This window comes from Otolemur garnettii, unplaced genomic scaffold, assembly GCF_000181295.1.
Source record: "Otolemur garnettii isolate 467f Iridium unplaced genomic scaffold, OtoGar3 scaffold00041, whole genome shotgun sequence".
Taxonomy (NCBI): Eukaryota; Metazoa; Chordata; class Mammalia; order Primates; family Galagidae; genus Otolemur; species Otolemur garnettii.
In genome coordinates, this window is record NW_003852436.1 from 10,326,210 (window position 1) to 10,350,757 (window position 24,548).

Consider the following 24,548-nt stretch of genomic DNA (forward strand, 5'->3'; position numbering starts at 1 on the left):
CCAAGCCAACCACAGCATTTTTATATAATAAAAATTGGAAATAAAGACAACTTTCACCAATGAGGGGAATTACTCAATAATGGTATAGTTGCATTATAGACTATTAGCAGTCAAGAAATATGATCGGTTTCTTATATACACTGTGAAATGGCTAATTTGAAATAACTGACATATGTGATACTTCATATGCTTATCAATTTTCTGTAATGAGAATACTTAAAACCTTTTCTCTTAGAAATTTTCAAGAAGGCAATACATTGTTATTAACTATAGTTACTATGTTATACTACAGATGTCTTGAACTTATTCCTCCTATCAAAACAAAAGATTGCATCCTTTGACCAACATCTCCCCAACATCTCATACCCTCTGGTAATCATCATTCTACTCTATAGTTTTTTGAGTTCAACATTTTTGGATTCCATTTACCTGTATAAGTGAGATTATGTAATATTTATCTTTCTGTATCTGGCTTATTTCACCTAACATTTCTTCTAGGTTGATTTATGTTGTTGCAAGTAACAGGACGCCCTTGTCTTTTAAGACTGAAGAGTATTTCATGGTGAATGTATACCATATTTTCTTTATCTATTTATCCATTGATGAACACTGAGCTTGATTATTTATCTTGGCTATTTGGTGTAATGATCTAACGAACATGGGAGTGCCGATATCTTTTGATTACTGTTTCCATTTCTGTTAGCTATATACCCAGTAGTGGGTTTGTTAGAGCATATAGTAATGCTATTTTTAATTTCTGAGGAACTTCCATACTGTTTTCTATAATGGCTACAGTATTTACATTTCTACCAACAATGTGCAAGAGTTCCCTTTTCTCCACATTGCTCCAACACTTGTTATCTCTTATCCATTTCATAAAGGTCATTCTAAAAAAATGTGAAGTGACGTTTCATTATGGTTTTAATTTGCATTTCTTTCATGATTAGTGACTTTGACCATTTTTTCATATACCTGTTGGTCATTTGTATGTCTCATTTTGAGAAATGTCTATTTATATCCTTTGTTCATTTTTCCATCCAGCTGTTTTCTTACTATTAAGTTTTTTGAGGTCTTTAAATATTTTAGATATTAATCCCCTATTAGATTTTTGATTTGTAAATCTTTTCTCTCATTCCACAGGTTTTTTTCTTCATAATATTGACTGTTTCCGTGGCTGTGCAAAGGCTTTTTTTTTCTGGCAGTTTTTGGCCAGGGCTGAGTTTGAACCTGCCACCTCCAGTATAAGGGGCCAGTGCCCTACTCCTTTGAGCCATAGGTGCTGCCCTCTGCAGAGGCTTTTTAATTTAATTCTGTTAGTAAACTTTTGCTTTTGTTACCTGTGCTTTTAGGTTCTTATCTAAAAAAATTATTGCCTACCAATGTCGTGGAGCTTCCCCCTTGTTTTCTTCTAGTAGTTTATAATGCCAGATATTACATGTTAAGTCTTTAATCCATGTTGAGTTTATTTTTTGTATATGATTTAATATAAACGTCTAATTTCATCCCTTTGCATGTGGATATCCAGTTGTCCCAACCCTATTATTGAAGATACACAATCCATTCCTCATTGTGCATACTTAGCACCTTTGTTTAACATCAACTGACCACAAATGAGCGGACTTATTTCTGGGCCCTCTGATTTGTTCTACTGCTCTATGTGTCTGTCTTCATGCCAGTACCATGCTGTTGTTATTAGTTTTGCAGAATATTTTCAAATCCAGTAGCGTGATGCCTCCAGCTTTGCTCTTTTTGCTCAAGATTACTTTGGCTATTCAGCGTCTTGTGGTTCAATAAAAATTTTAGAATTGGTTTTTCTACTTCTTGCCTATTTAGAAAAACATTACTGAAATTTCAATAGGGATTGCATTGAATCTGTAGATCACTTTACGTAGCACGATTATCTTAACATCATTACATCATCTTCAATTTCTTTCAATGTTTTATAGTTTTTAGTGTACCGGTCTTGTCTTTCATCTTCATGGTTAAAGTTATTCCAAAATGTTTAAGTTATTTATTCATTTATTTTGTAGCTATTGTAAATGAAACCAGTTTCTTGGTTTCTTTTTCAGATGGTTCATTGTTAGTACATTGAAATGCTACTGGTTTTTGTCTGTTGATTTTATATCCTGCAACTTCACTGAATTCGTTTATTAGTGTTAACAGTTCCTTTGGTGGAATCTTTAAGGGTTTTGTACATATTGATGTCACCTATAAAAAGATAATTTAACTTCTTCCTTTCCAATTTGGATGTCTTTCATTTTTTCCTCTTGCCTAATTGCTCTGGCTAGGACTTCCAGTATTACGTTGAATAGATGTGGGAAGAATAAGCATTATGGTCTTCTTCCTTATCTTAGGAAAAAAGCTTTCAACTTTTCACTGGTGAGTATAATGTTAGCTGTGTGCTTGTTATACATGGCCAGTGTTATGTTGAGGTACATTCCTTCTCCGTATACAGTTTCTTGAGAGTTTTTATCATGAAAGAATGTATTTTCTAATACGCTTTCTCTTTATCTATTGAGAGGATCCTATGGCTCTTGTCCTTTGTTCTGTGAATGTGAAATATCACATTTATAGACTTGCACATATTGAACCATCCTTGCATTTCTTAGATTAATCCCACTTGATCATAATAAATGATTCTTTCAACGTACTGCTAAATTCAGTTTTGCCAGTACATTGTTGAAGATTTTAGTATCTATGCATCAGCTATTATGCCTCCTCATTCATTTCTGGTTTTATTATTTAAGTATTCTTTTTCTTTTCTTAGGCTCGCTAAAAGTCTATAGATTTTGTTTACCTTTTTAAAAAAAACTCTTAACTTCATTGACATTTACTATAGTTTTTCTAGTCACTATTTCATTTATTTGTGCTTTGTTCTTTATTCTTCTTTTTGCTAATTTTGGGCTTAGTTTGTTTTTAAAAATATTAGTGAACTGATAAAATACATGAGGTCTTTATTACACAAAAGCATGGTTGCAAATGATTCCAATTGTGTTGATTAAAAGATTTAGAAATAAAATATATTTCCCATGTAACAAATAACAGTGGTTACAGATGATTTTTTACATCATTTATTGCATTGTAACATAGAAGTATATAAATCATAAATGATTCAGCATAATGAACTTTTATAAAATACATACACCTGGCTAATCTTCACCCCAGTCAAGAAACACATCATTAGCAGTATTTAAAAAGTCCTCTTATTTATCCACTCAAAAACTACCCACCAAAAACAATTTGGTGCCCTGACAACTAACATTAGAGATTAGTTTTACCTATTTTTAAATGTTATGTACATCAAGTCATCTGTTCTGGCTTCCTTTACTTAATTTATCCATATTGCTGCATGTAGCAATAGTTTACTCATTTTCATTATTATATATTCCGTTATATGATTATACCATAATTTACCCATTCTTTTGCTGACTGACTTCTAGGTTGTTTCCATTTTGTGGCTGTCATGAATAATGCTAACACAAACATTTTGTACATGCTTTTTGGTGAATACATGTATACATTTCTGTTGAACCTATTCCTCAGAATAATATAGTTGGATCGCAGGGCATTCATATGTTCAGCTTTGTTAGCATTTCCAAAGAGTTTCCCATAGAAGCTGTACCAATTTATATCCCTTAGTTTATAAGGATTCTTTAATAGTTGTTCCATACCTGAACTAACATTTAACATTGCCTCTTTTTTTCATTTTGGCCATTGCAATGAGAAAATAATGACATCAACTTTAACAAATATATTTTTAATAGCAAAATCAAAAGAATAAATGAAAACTTGTTAACTTGAATAAAGGTATACATATATATGTGGTATGCACACAGATATATATCATTATGATACATATATCACTTTTAAAAATAGTAACTATACATTATTTTTCTGAAAATGTTAACATTTAACTTTTTCATCAATGATATAAAAAGTAAATCTTGTGAAATACCTTTACCTTGGTGTAGAGAAGGTCAGGAAATCTTTAATGATTATTTGCTGGGTACCTACTCTACTGGACACTGTATTATATGCTACAGAAAACTGAGTAATTACAACTGAATTTATTCAAAATGAAACTTAGTATATTCAAGTTTTTGGAATAATTTCTGTAGTATGGGAATAAGCTCTTCTTTGAAGGTTTGATAGAATTCTGGTGTGAAGCCGTCCAGACCAGGACATTATTTTGTTGGGAGAATTTTTATTGTTTCTTTGCTCTCAGTGCTTGAAATTGGTATGTTCAGGAGATCTATTCCTTCCTGGTTAAGTCTAGGGAGAGGGTGTGATTCCAAATATTGATCCATTTCCTTCACATTGGTCAAACTTTTGGGCATAGAGTTTCTTATAGTATTCAGAGATAACTTTGTGTATCTCTATGGCATCTGTTGTTATTTCTCCTTTATCATTTCTGATTGAGGATACTACAGATTTTACTTTTCTATTTCTAGGTAGTCAGACTTATCTATTTATTTTTTCCAAAAACCAACTCCTTGTTTCATTAATTTTCTGAATGATTCTTTTGTTTTCAGTTTCATTAATCTCTGATTTAATTTTGGATATTTCTTTTCTTCTGCTGGGTTTAGGCTTAGATTGTTCTTCTTTTCTCAATTCCGTAAGATGGTTTGTGAGTTTGTTAATGCACTCTCTTTCTGTTTTTCCTATGTAAAAATCCTCAAAGAAAGCATGGAAAAACACTTGAAATACTGGCCTGGGGAAAGAAGACTTCCCTGGCAATCACAATAACACCAAAATAAACAAATGAGACTTAAACTTCTATACAGCTAAAGAAACAACAACCAAAGCAAATAGAAAACCTACACAATGGGAAAGGATATTTGCATATTTTGAATCAGACAAAAGCCTGATAACTAGGATCTATAGAGAACTCATATTAACATAAAAAGAGCCAACAATCCCTTAGATGACTGGGCAAGAGAGATATATAGAACCTTCTCTAAAGAAGACAGACAAATAGCTAAGAAACATGAAAAAATGCTCATCGTCCCTAATTATTAGAGATACGTAAATCAAAACCACCCTGAGATATCTTCTAACTCCAGCAAGAATGGCCCACATCACAAAATTTCAAATCTGCAGATGCTGGTGTGGATGTGGAAAGAAGGGAACACTTTTACATTGCTGGAGAGAATGAAAACTAATACAGCCTTTTTGGAAGGAGAACCCTCAAAGAATTCCAGCTAGATCTCCCATTTGATCCTGCAATCCCATTACTGGGCATCTACCCAGAAGAAAAAAAACCCTTTTACCATAAGGATACTTTCACTAGACTGTTTATTGCAGCTCAATTTACAATTGCCAAAATGTGGAAACTGCCTAAATGCCCACTGACCCAGGACTGGATTAACAAGCTGTGGTATATGTATACCAAGAAATACTATTCAGCCTTCAAAAAGATGGAGACTTTACATCTTTTGTATTAACCTGGATAGAATTACACATTATTCTTAGTAAAGCATCACAAGAATGGAGAAGCAAGAATCCTATGTACACAATTCCGATATGAGAAAAATTAATGATCTAATATACAGTGGGGGGGTAGGAAAAGGGGAGGGCAAAGAGAGGAAAGGTAGAGGGGGTGTGGGGTCACAGTGTGTGACACACTTTTTGGGGGTGGGACACAATTATAAGAGGGACTTTACCTAACAAATGTAATCAGTGTAACCTAGTTCTTTGTACCCTCAATGAATCCCCAACAAAAAAAAGAAAAAAAACTTAATACACTAATAATCATTATTTACTATGAAACATCAAACCATATTAGTCTTTATTAATGCTCTTACTTATTTTGAAATACATGAGGTCTTTATTACACAAAAGCATGGTTGTGTGAAATACAAAATAAGTAAGAACATTAACGCAAACCAATGTCATGAGAATATTAATACAGATTAATAAAACATTAACACAGATTATTCAGATTATTTCCATATTTTTTTCAGATAAAACAGTACCTGGTTTGAGGCAATCCAAAGCTTGTTCCAATGCCAACACGAGGTAGATAGTTAACTACTTTCTTCACTGTTGCAGGGTCTGGGAAGTTGAACATTACAGCAACTATGGCAAATAATTGTTTTAAATTAGAGCACAATATGATTATGATTTTCTTTCTGGAAAACTGACTTTTTGGTCCAATAAAATACATACTTTTAATTCAGATATCTACTAAATAGAATTCTTACTATATTACTTTTATTATTATGCATATCAAGTTTTAGCATTAATATTCCATAGGTGATAATCATTTCACTTACAAATTGCTTTACCTTAGATAGTCATACTCTAAATATGTCAGGTATTTTAACAACTGCTATTGTATAAATATGACATGAAGTTGAGATTATATGACATAATAACAATGATAGCTGAAGTAATGTGACATGAAGCTACAACACTGAATTTATTAATACAAAATTGAATTTTAGCAAGTCAAATACATTTCTATGAATTTCTACAACCAGTATTTTAAAATTTGTTTACATAATTAACCTAATACAAAAAATCTACAGACACAGGCATGAAATATTCTGTCCATTATATTTATTTATAATAATTAACAATTTGAAAACATTCTCTTTAATGTTTGCACTTCATATGTTTGTATAACGTAGAACAACTTGTAACCTGAAGGACAGTACTTCCTCTAGCTTAACATTCAAATGTAAATGCTTTCTAACCAATTCTATTTTAATAACTATACATATATAGGAGTACCAAGAAGCACATATCAAAATATAAACATATTTAGAATATAAATGTTAATTTATGATAGTCCTCTATAAATTTTTATTCATCTTAAAAATAATGAAAATTAAGACATAAAACAGAGAAAATTTAGAAGATACTCATTTGATCCGTTTTAAAATTTAAATTATATGTTAACTTTAATATCAGCACCATTTATAAGCTACAAGTGCTCATCTTGAAAATAATCCTTCTTCTCTACCTTAGCTTGAAAAAATTCTTAAGGCTAAAAAAATAAATAAATTACCCATGTTGCTGTAGCTTTTAAACACTGGCATTACCAACATCTATTGGGCAAATAAGTAACTGGTCATTCACTAAGCACCTACAATATATTTAGCAAATACATACATATATAATATCTATCCTTCAAATAGGTCATCCTTATATAGTCCCTGTTACATTGAATACAGGGGAAAAAAAGAAACAGAAGAAAAGACTATCCTACATTATGGCACATAAAAGAAAGACAACAGAAAAACATATATAAAAGTATGTATAAGAAATTTCAAAGAAGGAGACTGGATAAGAATGTACTGTAAGATTGAAACTCCCCTGGGGCAGCAAGAATGCAGACTCAACTAAAGTGTGAAACATTCACAGAATTATTTGCCTAGAATACCATTTACATTAGTAAAAAGAGTATGAGGGGGAGAGAAGACCAACAAAGAAGGGGAAAAAAACATCTTTCCTTAAGAAAATTTGTTTTCCCTAAAGACATGATTTTATAAAGAAAAAACTAAACTGTATGTGGAATACATGTGGTTATTTGTAGATTTTAAAACAACAACCTACAGGTTACAGAAAGGGGGGGGAAGACACTATCAACCCATGTATATATAAGGGGTATGTGAAAACAAAATAAGTAGGTATCATATATTCCACTGCATGCCTTCAATCATGTCAAATGATGCCTTTCCTTCAAGTTCAGCTTGTCCCCCCTTCTTGTCTTAATAAATCTCACCAAGTACCATTCTGAAGCTGCAAATTAAATTTTGGTTCAACTTTCAAGAACAATGTAATACAAAGCAAGCAGGGCAGTTCAGTACCATTTCTCATGGTTCCTTTACAAATAACAGTACATTGGACAAAAAATTGAATAAATCATCTGATCATTCTCTCGCCTCCCCTCAAATGCTGCCCACTTCCAGGAGGAGTTTCGGTGTCAAAGCATGCTGAAGACATCAAAATTCCTCCACAACTGATTAATTGGTTATGTATTCTCCATGTTTATAAAGCCATGCACCAATTTGTGATATGACCAGAAAACAAAGAACTACAAATGACTCTACAAATGATCAAGGGAAAAAAACATGAAGATGCACGTGGTACAAAAAAGAAGTCAGCATGGCAGAGAGAAGACTACAAAACACTATCTAAGTGAAAAAAATAGGGTATGTTAAAAAACAAAATTTTAAACAGATGGAAGTCAGTTTTGTAACAAGGTACTCCTGTAACACATTACCTCTGTTTGCCATAAAGATCTCCAGGGCTGTATTTTGCAAAAGATAACGACGAGAGAAGATTGACCGTATCTCTGTGAACAGCCATTTTCCATGCAGCCCTTCTGTGTATGCCAGGATCTAGTGACAAAAAACGAACAAACAAACAAATCCCAAGTAAGTGACAATACTAGGGAGTTTTACTGTTTTGTTCTTTATTTCTTGACCCAATTAAAATAGATAAGACCCTATTAAAATTTTTCTAAGAAAAAGAATTTAATGGTTACTGAAATAATTGGGAGAGAGATTAAGAAAATAGAATGTAATTTATGAAAAAGAAGCTTAAAAAAAGCCAAGTAAAATTATAAAACATCTAATTACAAATAAATATTTGGGCCTTTAAAAACAATGATATAATCTATTGCTTCTCAGGAAGTGCATACGTATTGCTTCTTTTATGATCGATTTTTAAGTCATGTTATAGAAAATAAAGTTTCAGATAAAACCTCTAAACAAGGAAGACCTCAAAAGAATGTCATACGTGCTTATAAATCAAATATACAATTCAATTTCATGAAATACGATTATAATTTGCCTTGTAGTACTTTTTACACATTTTAAAATACATATATATGTTCTTAACTTTAAAAAACAGTACTTTTAAGGTCACTGTTAACACAACAGCCACTCATTCAGAAAGCACAAAGACTGACTGTATAAGAGGTTAAGTATCATTTTGTCCGCTAAGACTAAAAACAAACCTGAAAATGAATTCAGTATAATCTACGGAGTAGGTGGTTGTCAGAGTAACTTGTCACAATGCTTGTCATCCTATGTGACAGACACAGTTGCTTAAAATGCTTTGCTGATTCAAAGTAACACTGTCTTTAGTTCTAAACCACTCTGTTGCTTTGTTATTCAAGCTCTGTTTTTCAAAAAGTTAACTACAAAAGCTTAATTATGAAAGTATTAAAGGAAAACCAGATTCAGCAATTCTCCACACCAGTACTGTACATGATATTAATAAGGAAACGCATTTGCTATCAAGACCCAATGACAATCTATGAAAGAAAATTAAATTAAAAATTAAGATATATCTTTCAAAAGTAACAAAGAATAAAAAAATACAAATGAAGCAACATTTGATATGATACTACATTATAGGGATAAAGATGGGACAAGCGAAGAGAAGAAAAGAAATGATAGTAAAAATGTATCTTTCACAAACTCTTCTTTTCTTTACTAATTTCCATTTTCCAAATCCTATTTGGAAACAAATCTACATTTTTCAAAGTAAAATGTAATTTCTTTGGAAAAAAAAAAGTCCTTGCTTAATTCAGTAAGTATACGTTTTAATTTTTCTATGAAATGATTTCTGGTACCATGGAACCTAGAAACTGAAAGAAAGGGTACAACTTTTTCTGAAAAAACAGTATGTTCAAAGGCCACAACAACTAATCATGCTCTTAGTTCTGAAATTCGTGACGGGGAAACCCCACTGGCTCACTAATATAATCAATATCTGTATAAGTAAAATAAAGAGAAGCCAATAGGAAAAGAGAGGACAAAAAAACTATTATTACCATCAAGAATTTTTAAAGCAGAAGTTACATATACCCTTTCTTTTACCATGACCAGGGAGAGACCACTAGTTAGTCCAAGCCTCCAGAGTCCACAGAGGCCTCCCATTTGGTCCCTCTCCTATTCTTACCTCTGGAGTTTACTATGACTTGGGGAGCACCTTACCTATTTACCTCCTCAGGGAAGCCACAGGGTCTAAACCTCACTTCCTCTATTACTACCTCATCCCATCCTAAACTCATCAGATTTTCTTCCTAACACTCATCACTACTTGAAATTATGTTTGCTTCCTTTCTGTTTATTGCTTCTTCAGCACTAGCATACTAGAATCTAAGTTGTGCTAGAGCAAAGACTTTGCATGTACTGTATTACCAATGCTAGAAAAATTTGTGGCACAACATAGAAGTTTTTTGGATGACTACATGAATGATTGCATAGCAATCTAAACTCCATTTGTGGCCTATATGTTTGGCCAATATGATGTTTTAACAAAATTTCAAGTAGTTGAAAATACTTGAGAAAATTAATATTTACATATATATTCAGATTTCTGCCTTCTCAAGAAAAACTGGAGGCTCGGTGCCTGTAGTTCAGGGGTTAGGGCACCAGCCACATATATGGGGCAGATGGGTTCAAACCCAGCCAGAGCCTGCTAAGCAACAATGACAACTACAAAAAAAAAAAAAATAGCCGGGTGTTGTGACAGGCATCTGTAGTTACAGCTTCTTGGGAGGCTGAGGCAAGAGAATCACTTAAGTTCAAGAGTTTAAGGTTGCTATGAGCTGTGACACCACAGCATTCTACCCAGGGAGACAGCTTGAGACTCTGTCTTGAAAAAAAAAAAAAAAAGGTAGCACCTGGAGTAGGGTACCAGCCCCGTATACTGGAGGTGGTGGGTTCAAACCCGGCCCCAGCCTCCCCCCAAAAAAAAAAACAGAAAGAAAGAAACTCTGGAGTTTCTGGCAAACTTGGATCTATACGCCACACATACTCTCCATTTGGGGGCCATTTCTACTTCACTCATTACTATTTACTACCGTGAAATAAGCACTAGTCACGTACTATTGTTCACCTCATTTCCATCTGTTTTTGAGGTCACCATCCTGGATTTATCAAATATTAGAGAATTCAATATATGTCTAACAACAATTATAGTCCAATGTATTCAACTATTCTATTCATAAGGAAAATGATATGCAAACACATTAAATACAGTAGAGCCTCCATAGCTAACCACCTCCCTATACTAACTACTTCCATAAGTTGACCTAATTAGTACTGGAGGCCAGCACCTTATGTTGACCACCTCTGTATGCTGACCAGTTTGTTATAGTCCCTAGAGTGATCAACTTACAGAAGTTTTATTATACTTAATACAAAGTCCGTTGGCAAATTAATGGCAGAGTCAGGCCCACTCTCAGGTTTCCTCATCCAGAAATCCAGAGCTTCTATTACATACCACTTTGCTATGTTTCTGAAAAAAGAGTTCAGGGCTAGGCATGGTGGCTCACATCTGTTATCCCAGCACTTTGGTAGACTGAGGCCAGAGACAAGCCTAGACAACATAGAGAGAGAATATCTCTACAAAAAAATTATTATTATTATTATTATAATTAGCTGGCATGGTGGCATGTGCCCATGGTCCTAACTACTCAGGAAGTTGAGGCAGGAGGATTGCTTGAGCCCAGGAGTTCAATATAACTCTGATTGTGCCACTGCACTCCAGCCTAGGCAAAACAGCGAGACACTGTCACTCAATCAATTAATCAATAAAACAGGTTAAATATGTTGAACTAGAACCCAAATTATTAGAAATTTTATTTTTTTATTAAATCATAGCTGTGTACATTAATATTGTCATAGGGTACACTGTGCTGTTTTTATATATGATTTGAAATATTTTCATCAAACTGGTTAACATACCCTTCATGTTATCTTCCTAGTTATTATGTTAAGACATTTATATTCTACATTTACAAAGATTCACATGTACCCTTATAAGATGAACCATAGGCGTGATCCCACCAATCACCCTCCCTCCACCCATTCTCCCCCTCTCCCCTTTCCCCATATTCTTGGGCTATAATTGGGTTATAGCTTTCCCATCAAAAGTATAAATTAGTTTCACAGTAGGGCTGAGTACATTGGATACTTTTGCTTCCATTCTTGAGATACTTAGCTAAGAAGAATATTAATTATCTCTGTTTGCTTACTTGTACTTGGGTTAAGAAGCAAGAAAAGAAAATGAAAAGAAAATAACAAAGGATCTGTTAAGCTCTGTTATATGCTAGGAATATCATATAATGGCCTGAAAATTATACCTTTGATACAAATGGAGTTGAATAATATGACTTGTTACTCATAATGGTGAATCAAATCATTGCAAAGTTATGATCATACAGATAATGATTTCATTATTATCTAGAATATTCCATCTATTAGCAGAAATGAGCACACTAAAGTATCATTTTAGGATTTTTTTCCTACTTTTTATCAGAGCCAATCACTGTCTTTGTTTTGAGGTTTATTATCCCCACATCAGTTTTTGTACTAATAGTACACTTACATTCATAAATAACATCCAGCACTGCTTTGTATATTTTCAAACCTAAAATAAACGGAATCATACTGAATGTGTGATAGTGTACTTTACAAGTTAAACATAAGGAGGGATAATAAAGTTTTAAAACTCAGAGAAAGAAAAACAGGATAGCGATAGCAAATTACTTAAAATTGCCAAAGTATCAAAAATTAAAATCTTATACAAAAAAGCCTCATTTGGAGAGAAAAGATTAAGAAATGAAGTTCTACAGTTATAGCCAAAATAGCTGGGGTTTATAATAGAAACAAAGAATCTCTTAACTAAAGAATCACTAGCTGAAATTTATATAACAGTATTTCCTTAAAGTATTCATTAGGAAAAGGTGTCAATCCTGAAAAGCAGCTGAGGCCTAGCTAAGTAAGAGGTTCATTTCTTATTGGAATAGTATACGCCTGGTCCGAGGATTCACTTCAAAGTCTCTAGAGTTCAATTAAAACTGGATTAGGTAGTAGCAGACCCTTCTTTGGGACTTTCTGTTCACTGAAACTCTACGTACACTGACAGCACCCTAGACAGAGGTCTAGCCCTCCAGTGAATCAGTTGCCATGGAAACTGTATCATTACCATTGCTCTGCAGTTATGACCCCAACTCTAGAATAGCTTGAAATCTTCACTCTTTTTGAATGTTTACAACCTTGTCTTATTGTTACTATTATCAACGAATTAAACTTTCAACTTTTTTATTATTTGTTTCAACAAAGCTGGCTTATTAAATAAATGCTAAGGTAAGAGTGTCAGAGCAGAGACAAATCAATATTTAATTTACGCACACACATATATAATATATACACATATATTCTATTGCTTTACATTTAAAAATCAAACATGTCCTTTAAAGTTTGTATCTAAAAATTGTGCCTTGTGAAAAAGATATATTATTTCCCCCCAATAATGCACACATTTCTTCCTTCTTCTCTACAAATAGTATACTATCAAAACATAGGTAATTTTTTTCATCTTGTTATGTTTACTCCTGGTAAAAGAGAAGCATTTCTCAGTTTGCCTTTACCAATACCTTTTGCAGAAGCTTATGAATTTATCCAATAAAACTCTTTTGTTTTTTCATTCTCACCAAAGAACAAAAACAGAAACCTACATTTATTGCCCAACTATATGATACTCTTATATATTTCATATTAGGCATTTTAAAAAGTAGATTTAAAATGGTTAAAGCCATATAAAGAAAAAAAAAGGTTTTATTTCAAAACCTACAAAAACTACTTTCATTAAATTTAAAATGTTTTCAATTTCTTTTTGAAAGAAAAAATATTAAGAGGAGATCAAATGTTTTACCTCTAAAACACAAATATTTACATGTAGGTCTGCATATAGAGAATTTTTAAAAATACTATTATTAATGTTTAAAACTAGCATAGCATAACCTATGCCAGTATTTCTCAATTTCTGAAGCAGTTTTATTTTTTTCAGACAATTCCATACTGATTTCTGAAGAAATTTGTAATAAGAATACAATCAGATATACCATATTTGATATATGTATTATCTGATTTTATTAGATATATTAGATTTTAAAATTTCACAACAAAATTATTCTTAAACTGTATGTATGCATTTAACATCAAGAAATTGTTTTAACATAGTACACAAATTATAAATGAATCATGCCACAATTAAGCAATGACACCAATGCTAGGTAAGTCTAGAAAAATACCCTCTAGGTCAGTGGTTCTCAACCTTCCTGAGGCTGCGACCCTTTAATACAGTTCCTCATGTTGTGGTGACCCCAACCACAAAATTACTTTCGTTGCTACTTTATACCTGTAATTTTGCTACTGTTATGAATCGTAATGTAAATATCTGATATGCAGGAGACTCCCAAAGGGATCACGACCCACAGGATGAGAACCGCTGCTTTATATCCTATTTTAGTGGAACATAATTTATAGTCTCAAAGCTTATGTTAATATGAGAAAACAGTAAATACTTGAAATCTTGAAAATGAAAACATGTTGAAAAATACTTGCATATTACCTTATCACTAATGTGCAAATATGTTTTATTTATAATTACAGTTTGAACAAGTAAGTTTAAATTAATTTTAAGTATTTTAAAGTTGCATCACTCCATTATTAACATAGGGTTTGCATTTTGCTGCATATAGTTTTCTCTAAAACTTGACATCAACGCATAGCGCTTAATTTACTCTAATAATACTGAACTCGGGTTGATTTAAGTATTTACTTCATCATCAACCACATGACTTTCAGTTTTATGTTTCAAACACATATTCTTTAAGCAAAATTCAGAGGACTTTCTTAAATTTGAAAATGACACAGCTGACTCTGGTTAAAACTTTAAGATGGTAATTTTGTTATTAAACATATAAAAGTGAAAGTCACAAATATATAATTGCCTTTTAAAGAAACTGTGTATTATTTAATTTCTTTTCATCCATATAGTATATTTGCCTTCTGCTTTCTAGAACTCAGACATAATACAGTATTCTCCTTAGCATTTTCGTGGGTGACAAATTCAATTAAACATATTCATTACTCTAATGTTCCACTTGGCAGTTTAAGTCAGTATGAAAAATTAAAAATATATAAATAAAATGCTATGTGACCTTTGTATTGATTGGGCTAAAATGGCTTTAGCCTGGGTGTGGATGATGGGGCAGTTGGGAGGGGCTGGAGGGGAGCATACAAACACACACACTCTCATGTTTTCTCTTCCAATTACTGAGGAAGATGATAAAACCACAGCAAATGATGTATCAGCTCATTTTATCTTATCGCTTTGGGGCTAGGTGACAATGAAGTTCATATTTCACTGGCTCCCATTGAAGATTGTGAAAATTACTTGCCCTCATGACCTGAAATTTCACTAGAAGACAGAAATTTCTCTTCTGCAAAGTAATGCAATTTTTCAGATGTCAACCTTTAGCCCAGCTTTAAAAATTAATTTCATTTATATTAACCAATGATATTGATATTTTCACAGAACGCTCTTTGATACATGAAGCACTGACTGGCAAATTGATGTAGCTTTAGATGGGTAAAACTATTTTATTTTAAAAGCTGCTATGGCAGACAGATTTATGGCAAACTGAAATTCCCATTTCATAATTTAATATTTGTGCTAGAGTGAGGTACCTTTAAGCCCTTGGCCTGTAAATAATTCAGATTCTTTACTTGGTTGTTTTATTTTCAATATTCCTCAGCTTAAAAATAATTTGCATTCTAAATGATGCATAATAAAAGCTATCTCTTTCTTCAACCAGCATTTAATATCTATCTTAATGAGTCAACAGCTAAATGTAGTAATGAAGGAGAACAAAGAAGGTATTTTTCTATCTTCCAACTCATTTTAATTCAGTTTTTTTTTAATTTAACATATACCTGCTATCTGATTTTCTGTTAAAGGCAAGAAATTTACTGCAAAAGGATATTAAGGAACAATATTAAGGAACATTAGTATATTTCATTTCTTTTTCATAGCAGCATATAAGGTAAAGAGCTAGATGTTAAATTTGCAGAGAAAGAACAGAATGAATATAGATAAGTATTTGAATTAAAATAGAGATATTTGGATTTGAAGATACTTATTAAAATAGAAACATAGGGAAGGGGTCAGGGGAGGGGCCTGGTGTGCTCCCACTTAATGGGCACAATGTAAAGGGATATGACACACCTTGTGGGTGCGAGACACAACTACAACAAGGACTCTACCTAACAAATCCAGACACTGTAACCCAATTGTTTGTACCCTCACATTAATCTGAAATTAAAGAAAAAAGAACTTCAAAATTATTTTGTAAATTTGTAGAATAATCCCATTGGCATTACATTTATAATGTGGGAGGGATTTAATATATTGAATTTGACATTTAATAAATTTCTTTTATAAAAAGTAGAAACATAACAAAACCAAAGCTACAAGGTCAACATAATCATGAACGAAGTATGAAAGGGCCCTATTTGATTTTAGTATCTATACAAAGAAAAATTTCAATATTTTACAGTAATAGGAATGCTACTAAAAGATATATAGTCTGGTATCTTACTGAGTCTTTACTACCTTTACCCAATAAAGAGTTTTGCCTAATTCAAATAATGCTTTGAGAATATTCAATGTTCCCAACACAAAGAAATGATAAATGTCCAAGATAATGGATACACTAATTTATCTGATCACTATACATGACATGAATCAAATACCTCTAAGCTTCTCCAAGACACACTGTGATGAACCTCTCCAAAATCAAGACAAAAGAAAAGATTCTGCAGGCTGCAAGGAGTTAAGTGCTAATTGACCTACTTGGGCAAATCCATTAGGGTGACTGCAGATTTATCAAATGAAACTGTTTGATTCCAGAATTCCAGATTCTAGCCCAGAATTCTATATCATGCTAAGCTAAGCTTTACAATTGATGGAGAAATCAAATCTTTTACTGATATGCGAACATGGAGAAAGATTGCCACAACAAGACCAATTCTACAGGAAATACTTCGATATTATACATACTGACTGTCACAACAGGACTGCAAACTAATACAGCCTTTTGGAAGGAAGTATGGAAAACTCTCAAAGAACTCAAACTAGACCTATTTGATCCTGCAATCCCATTACTGGGCATCTACCCAGAAGAAAAAAGAAAGACTAAATGCAATCAGTGTAACCTGGTTCGTTGTACCCTCCATGAATCCCCAACAATTAAAAAAAAATTTCAGTTAGGAAGAGTAAGTTCAAGAAATCTATTATATAACATGGTGACTACAGCTAATAATAAAGTTTTATGTACTTGAAAATTGCTAAGAAGATAGATTTTAAGTACTCTCACTACAAAACAAAATATTAAGTATGTGAGGTAATATAGATAATGTTAATTAATATAATTTAGCCATTCCACAATGTATACATTTATGAAAACATCTTGTTATACATCATAAATATATACAATTTTATTTGTCACGTAAATGTTTCAAAAGTCAAAAAACAATTACAGTGAATATTACTCAGAACTCACAGTCATAGTAAAAAATCTCAAGGTTCACTGCACATTGGATAGAGTACTCAAAAGAATTCTGCCATAGTACTGGGGAAAATCAGCCCTAGCTTCAATACTACTTGAGCCTGCCAAACAAATCTTAAAAGCAAGATTTGAATGGGTCACACTATTTCCAAGTCATTTGATTGTATTCAAGTACATTACCATATGTATAGAAATATAAAAATATCTACCATTCAACTAGATAAAATGTACTATAACTGGCATGCAATTCAAAATCACTAGGCCTGCAAAAAAAAAAAAAAAGCAGGAAAATATAACCTATAATGAAGAGAGAAATTAATTAAACAAAACTCACCCAGATGACAGAAATATTAGAAAAGGACATTAAATTAGACCAAGTAGATTTTAAGGCAAAAAATGTTAATAGGGATAATGAAGGTCATTCTATCATGATAACCCATCATTTTATGAACAGACCATAGCTATCCCAATTGTTTCTGAACTGAAAAACAGAGCTTTAAAATGCATAAAGCAGGGTGGCACCTGTGGCTCAAAGGAGTAGGGCGCTGGCCTCATATGCTCGAGGTAGTGGGTTCAAACCCCCCCTGGCCAAAAATAAACTGCAAAAAAAAAAAAAAAAAAGCATAAAGCAAAAGCTGAGAGAACTGAAAGAACAAATACATAGACCCACAGAATAAACAGATTTCAATATTCCTCTCTCAATAATTTATAAAACAAGGAGATGAAAAATCAATCAATATGGATATGGAAGATCTGAACAAGACCATTGACCAAAAGAACCTAACTGACTTTCATAAAACATTTCATCCAACACCAGCACAATGTGAGTTTACAAAGATAAGAGCACATTCTGGGCCAAAAATCAAGTTGCAATATAATTTAAAAGACCCAAATAATATAAATATATTCTCTGACGGCCACAGAATCAAATTGATAATTGATAACAACAGACTGAGTTCACAGTATGATTATAGTTAATAGCAACGTACTGTGAATTGCAGAATGGCTATATTTTAAATGTTCTTATCATAAAGAAATGATAAATATGTAAGGTGTTGAATATGTTAATTATTCTGATTTGATCATATCACAATCAATACCGGTATCAAAAAACACATTGTACTCCATAAATATATAATTATTGTTTGACAATCAAAAAAATACTTAAATGTCAATAACGAAATGATATCTGAAAAGGTCTTCTAATTTGAAACCTAAATAGTATACATCTAAATAGCGTATGGGTAAAAGACAGAACAAAAAAGAAATTAGAAAGTATTCTCAACAAAATGAAAAGGAAAACACAACATGGTACAAAAATGTGTGGAATACACTCAAAGCAGTGCTTAGAAGGAAATTTATAGCACTAAAATCTTCATATTAATGTGAAATAAGAATGGTCTCATATCAACGGCATGAACTTTCAACTTAAAAAAATGAAAAAATGTCTGGGCATGGTGGTTAATGCCTGTAATCCTAGCACTCTAGGAGGCCAATGTGGGTGGATGCTTGAATTCACAAGTTGGAGACCAACCTAGGCAAGAGTGAGACCCTATCTCTACTAAAAGTAGAAAAAAACTAGCCAAGTGTGGTGGGTGCCTGTAGTCCCATCTACTCAGGAAGCTGAGGCAAGAGTATCACCTGAGCCCAGGAGTTTGAGGTTGCTGTGCACTATGATGCGATGGCACTGTACCAAGGGTGAGAGAGTGGGATTCTGTCTCGGGGAAAAAAAAAAAAAATACAAAAACCCAGAAAAATAAGAGCAAGTTAAGCCCAAATTGAGTAGAAGAAAGAAAATGATAAAAACCAAAGGAACAGAAAACTAAAAAACAATAGAGGAGAAAGGAATGAAAACAATATCTGTTATTTGAAAAAATCAACAAAATCTACAAACTTCTAGCCAGCCTAATCAGGCAAAAAAGAAAGGAAACACAAATCACTAATATCAGGAATGATATAAGGAATTACCAATATTCAGAGAGAGAAGATATCACAACAGATTTTATAGGCATTAAAAGGATAATAAAGGAATATTATAAACAACTAAATTGGACAATTTTGATTAAATACATTTCTTGAAAGATATAAACTACCAAACCCCCTTAACAAGAAATAAATAACATAAATAGTATTTTTAAAGAAATGATTTTGTAGTCCATTTATATTATATATGTAATATACCTAGAAGTGGCATTGCTGGGTCATCACATTGTATTTGTAGTTTAAATCTTCCCTAAAAGTAAATAGTAGGTTTGGATAGCTACACTGGCAAATTTTAGCAAAATCTAAGGAAAAAATAGTACCAATTCTATGTAAACTCTTCTAGGATATTAAAGAAGAAGAAATACTTGCCAATTCATCTATGAGGCTAGCATTACTCATAACAATATCAGACAAACACTGTACAAGAAAAGAAAATTCAAAAGGCAGACTATACTTAACTATTTATGTATTTTCTTTGACTTGACATTTATTTTGGATACCCTATAAAATAAATAGATTGTCTTCTCAAGCTACCAAGAGAACAGCCAGACATGGTGGCACATCCCCATAGTCCCAGCTACTTGCTTGAGAGGCTGAAGCCCAAGGATGACTTGAGTCCAGGAGTTCACGGGCAGCCAGGACAACATAGCAAAATCCATTTCAATAAAATCAAACTGCCAAGAGTTTTCCCACCACTGAATCTTCATAAATTGTCCCAAGTACACTATCTTTCCTTTATATTTCTCAAATCTATCTACACCAATTTCCCTTTGCAGTATATTCCAACTTGACTTACTTTAGATATTAGCAGACTATTTTTTTTAGAGAGGAGGTCTCACTCTGGCTCAGGCTGGTCTTGAACTAGTGAGCTCAGGCACTCCACCCACCTCGGCCTCCCAGAGTGCTAAGATCACAGCCATGAGTCACCATGCCCAGCCAATAGAAACTTTTCAAATGAAGATATATTAATGGTCAACAACTCATGAAAATAATGCCCAACGTCTCTAGTCATTAGGGACATGTAAATCAAAACCACCACAAGATACCACCTAATGCGAATGAGAATGGCTAGTATTAAAAGGTCCTATAACAACAGATGTGGTGTGTAAACACAGAGAAAAGAACCCTTATACACTATTGGTGAGACTGTACAACCTCTATGGAAAACTGTATGGAGATACCTCAAAGAACTTACAGTAGACCTACCATTTGACCTAGCAATCCCTCTGCTGGGTATCTACTCAAAAGAAAAAAAGGTCATTTTATCAAAAGGACACCTTCTCTCAAATGTTAATAGCAGCACAATTCACAATCGCAAACATGTGGAAACAACCCAAGTGCCCACCAATACGTAAATGGATTAATAAAATGTGATATATGCATACTATAGAGTACTATTCAGCCATTAAAAAAAATGCCAATCTAGTATCTTTTGTGACAACCTGGACAGAAACCATTCTTCTAAGTGAAACATAACAAGAATGGGGAAACAAACACATGTACTCAATACCAAGTTGGAACTAATCAATCAACACTTAAGTGCAGATATGGAAGTGAATCTCAATGAAAATCAAGCTGGGGAGAGGAGTGGGATAAGTAAATTCACACTTATTGGGTACAGTGCACAGTCTGAGTGAAGGACACACTTATAATTTTGACTCAACCTGTACAAAAACAAAGTATGTAAACAAAACATGTATCCCTAATATTCTGAAATTTTAAAAAGTGATAAAAAAAAAAAAGAAAATGAATAGAAAAATGTATAAGAATATAAAAAAAATTTCACAAAACTAATTCAAATGCCTAACATTCTAAAACACACAAATTTTCTGGGTGCGGTGGTTCACACCTGTAATCTGAGCCCTTAGGGAGGCTGAGGCAGGTGGATTTCTTAAGCTCAGGAGTTAGAGACCAGCCTGAGCAAAAACTACATCCCGTCTCCACTAAAAATAGAAGAAAAAAAAAATAGTTGGATATAGTGGCATGTGACTGTAGCTCCAGCTACTTGGAATGCTAAGGCAAGAGGATCAGTCAAACCTGAGAGTTTGAAGTTTCTGTGAGCTATGGTGCCACAGCATTCTACTCAGGGCGACAGAGTGATACTCTTTCTAAAAAAAACCCTCCTTGTTGTTAAAAAAAAAAAAAAAAACTTCTCCAAATTATTAGCTATACTGAAAAAAATCCTTTAAATTAGAAATATTTTAAACGTAAGCAAAAATTGAAAGCTATAACATATTTTACGATAGGAATGCAGACAAAAGTATATGTTGCCGGTTAGAACATGAAATAGAAAACCCCTTTGGGAAGTAATCTGACATTATTTATCAAAAATAAAAATACATATAGCCTTTGACCAAAAAAACTAGCTTATAGAAAACTAATACACAGAAATAAAAGTTTTTTATATAAGCATGTATGGACATTTATTCCAGGAATGTGAAGAGGATGGGGAGGATGTTTACTGCCACATTTTTCATAGTAAAAAAAAAAAACAAGAAATGAAAACCAGTCATTAAAATTCAACACACATGATTAGGAAGATCATTGTATAATTATAATACATCTTCCTCAGTCACTGAAAAGAATGAATTAAATCATTCATTAATGATATGATTAGTTGACTTTGCTGGATATCCATGGGCAATAAACTGTATTGTGGAGTAAGAAAAGCAACATATCAAGTTGTATACATTACATAATTTTATTTTCATAAATCAATGACAATCTACCCTCTCCCTACAACAACACACATAAGTATAGGAGGTTTGACATTTAAGTTCATGAACTCATCTTAGAAAAAGTGCTACCTACCTCATTGCTGAATATCACTAAGGTCATCTTTAAAGTACTCCCCTTGGGAAGCTATGCACCAACACCAGCACCTAGTCATCCTTCAAAGCAATTTTGGAACTCTTTTTCTGGAATGGCCATCAAAGCCATCATACAAATACACAAAAACACACAATAAAGGATACTGTTCTGCAAGACACTGCCTCTTAGGTGATATGAACAAAGCTGTGAGATATTGACATATGAGAGTTACGAGCCCTTACTGAGCTGCTGTCAACATAAGAGCATGGTGGCAAGTTCACAAACTTAATTGTCAGATCTCATACAACAGCTGATCTCAAACTTCTGAGCTCAAGCAATCCAGCTGCCTTGGCCTCCCAGAGTGCTGGGAGTACAGGTGCCAGCCACCACGCCCAGCCTGTTGATAGGTGTTAAGTACAGCTTGAAGATGTTCTGTGGGGAAGGCAACAGTAGCAAAGAAGAAGAGGAGAGCCACCAAAAGGGAAAGCAGCATGCATAAAAAAATACACATGCTATGAAAGCTATAACCCAATTACAGTCCAAGATGAAGGGGAAAGGAGGGGGAGGGTAGGCCGAGGGAGAGTAGTTGGTGGGACCACACCTACAGTGCATCTTACAAGGGTACATGTGAAATTTACTAGGTGTAGAATATTAATGCCTTAACACAATAACTAAGAAATACCATGAAGGCTATGCTGACCAGTTTGATGAAAGCATTTCAGATTGTGTGCAAAACCAGCACATTGTACCCTATGATTGCATTAATGTACACAGCTATGATTTAATAATAAAAAAAAACATGCTGACAAAAAGCACTATGTATATTATATTTACAATAGGCTGTATGTGTACACGCAAACATATAAAATGTGAATAAAAGCAGGTATGTCATTACTCTATAAATTTTTTTCTATATCACATTAGTGTTGTCTGTATACAATAGTCCCTCCTTATCCAAAACTCCCTTAGTAGATGCATGAAGCTTTGGATAGCACCTATCCAATTGTCATCAATTTGGCCTGAGATTACATTGAATATACATCTCAACTTGGCAAGAACTGTATCTTTTAAACCACAAACACATATACTCTATTTATTTAGGTTTTCTTTAATTTCTTTGAGGAATATTTTATAGTTTTCCATGGGCCGTACACATATTTCATTAATTTTGCTGGCTCAGTGCCTGTGGCTCAAGCGGCCAAGGCGCCAGCCACATACACCTAAGGTGGCGGGTTCGAATCCCCAGCCCGGGCCTGCCAAACAACAATGATGGCTGCAACCAAAAAAATGGCCAGGCATTGTGGCGGGCACCTGTAGTCCCAGCTACTTGGGAGGCTGAGGCAGGAGACTCGCTTGAGCCCAGGAGTTGGAGGTTGCTGTGAGCTGTGATGCCGTGGCACTCTACCCAGGGGAATAGCTTGAGGCTCTGTCTCAAAAAAAAAAAAAATTTTTTTTGCTTAAATATTTCATGTTTTTAAATGTTTATTATAATTATGTGACATTATAAAATAACTATCTTTAGCAGTATTTTGTGAATTTTTTTATATTTTCCCCTCACATCATCATGTTGTTTGCAAAAAAAATAATTTGTCTTTTTATTTTCCTATCCAGTTTATAATGCTTTTGTTTTTCTTTCTTGTGACTAGGAATATAGTACATTGTTGAGTGAGTGTTGAAAGTAGACATTCTTGTCTTGGTTCCAAATTTTTAAGAAGGTATTCAGTTTCTACTATCAAATACAATGTTAGTTGTAGTTTTGTTTTTTTTTTCCCCCAGGATGTCCTTCTCTGGGTTGGGAAAGCTCTATTTCTAGTTTGCTAAGAATGTTGTCATAATTAGATATTGAATTTTTTCAAGATTTTTTTCCCCTATAGGGATGATTTTTCTCTTTTATTCTATTAGTGCAATGAGCTATAATGATTAGTTATTCAAATGTTAAAAAGTGCATTTCTGAGGGAAAAAAGCCCACTGGGTCATGACTGATTATCATTTCAAGTACTGCTGAATTTCATTTTTTTATTATTTTGTTAAGCATTTTTTTCCACCTACATTAACAGGGATAGTATTTGAGTTTTCTGCTAATGGTTTTGTTATCAGGGTTATGGTAGCCTCATAAAATTAAGTGATAATTATTCCCACTCTTCTATTTTCCAAAAGAGTTTCTATAAAAATTTGCATTATGTCTGCCTAGAATGTTTGATAAAATTAACCAGGAAAGTCACATGAATGCAGGCTTATTTGTAGGATTTTAGCTATGTACTCATTTTCTAAAAAAACACACACAGAGCCCTTCAGGTTATTTCTAATTAAATAAGCTTTAGCTTTGAAAGTTTCAGTCTTTCCAGGAAATTTGTTCACTTTACCTCAGTTG

At 33.2% G+C, this 24,548-nt stretch overlaps 1 protein-coding gene across 5 annotated transcripts in view; it reads right to left on the reverse strand.

Annotated features, from left to right (window-relative positions):
* Positions 1 to 24,548, reverse strand: part of LRBA (LPS responsive beige-like anchor protein) — a 736,826-nt gene that overhangs the window by 223,803 nt on the left and 488,475 nt on the right. For all 5 annotated transcript variants that reach the window (XM_023513466.1, XM_023513464.1, XM_023513465.1 and 2 more), the window contains 2 exons: positions 8,231 to 8,348; positions 5,976 to 6,078 (listed from right to left, as the gene is read on the reverse strand). In XM_023513466.1, coding sequence (XP_023369234.1) covers positions 5,976 to 6,078; positions 8,231 to 8,348 — 221 coding nt within the window. The remainder of the gene's footprint in view (positions 1 to 5,975; positions 6,079 to 8,230; positions 8,349 to 24,548) is intronic.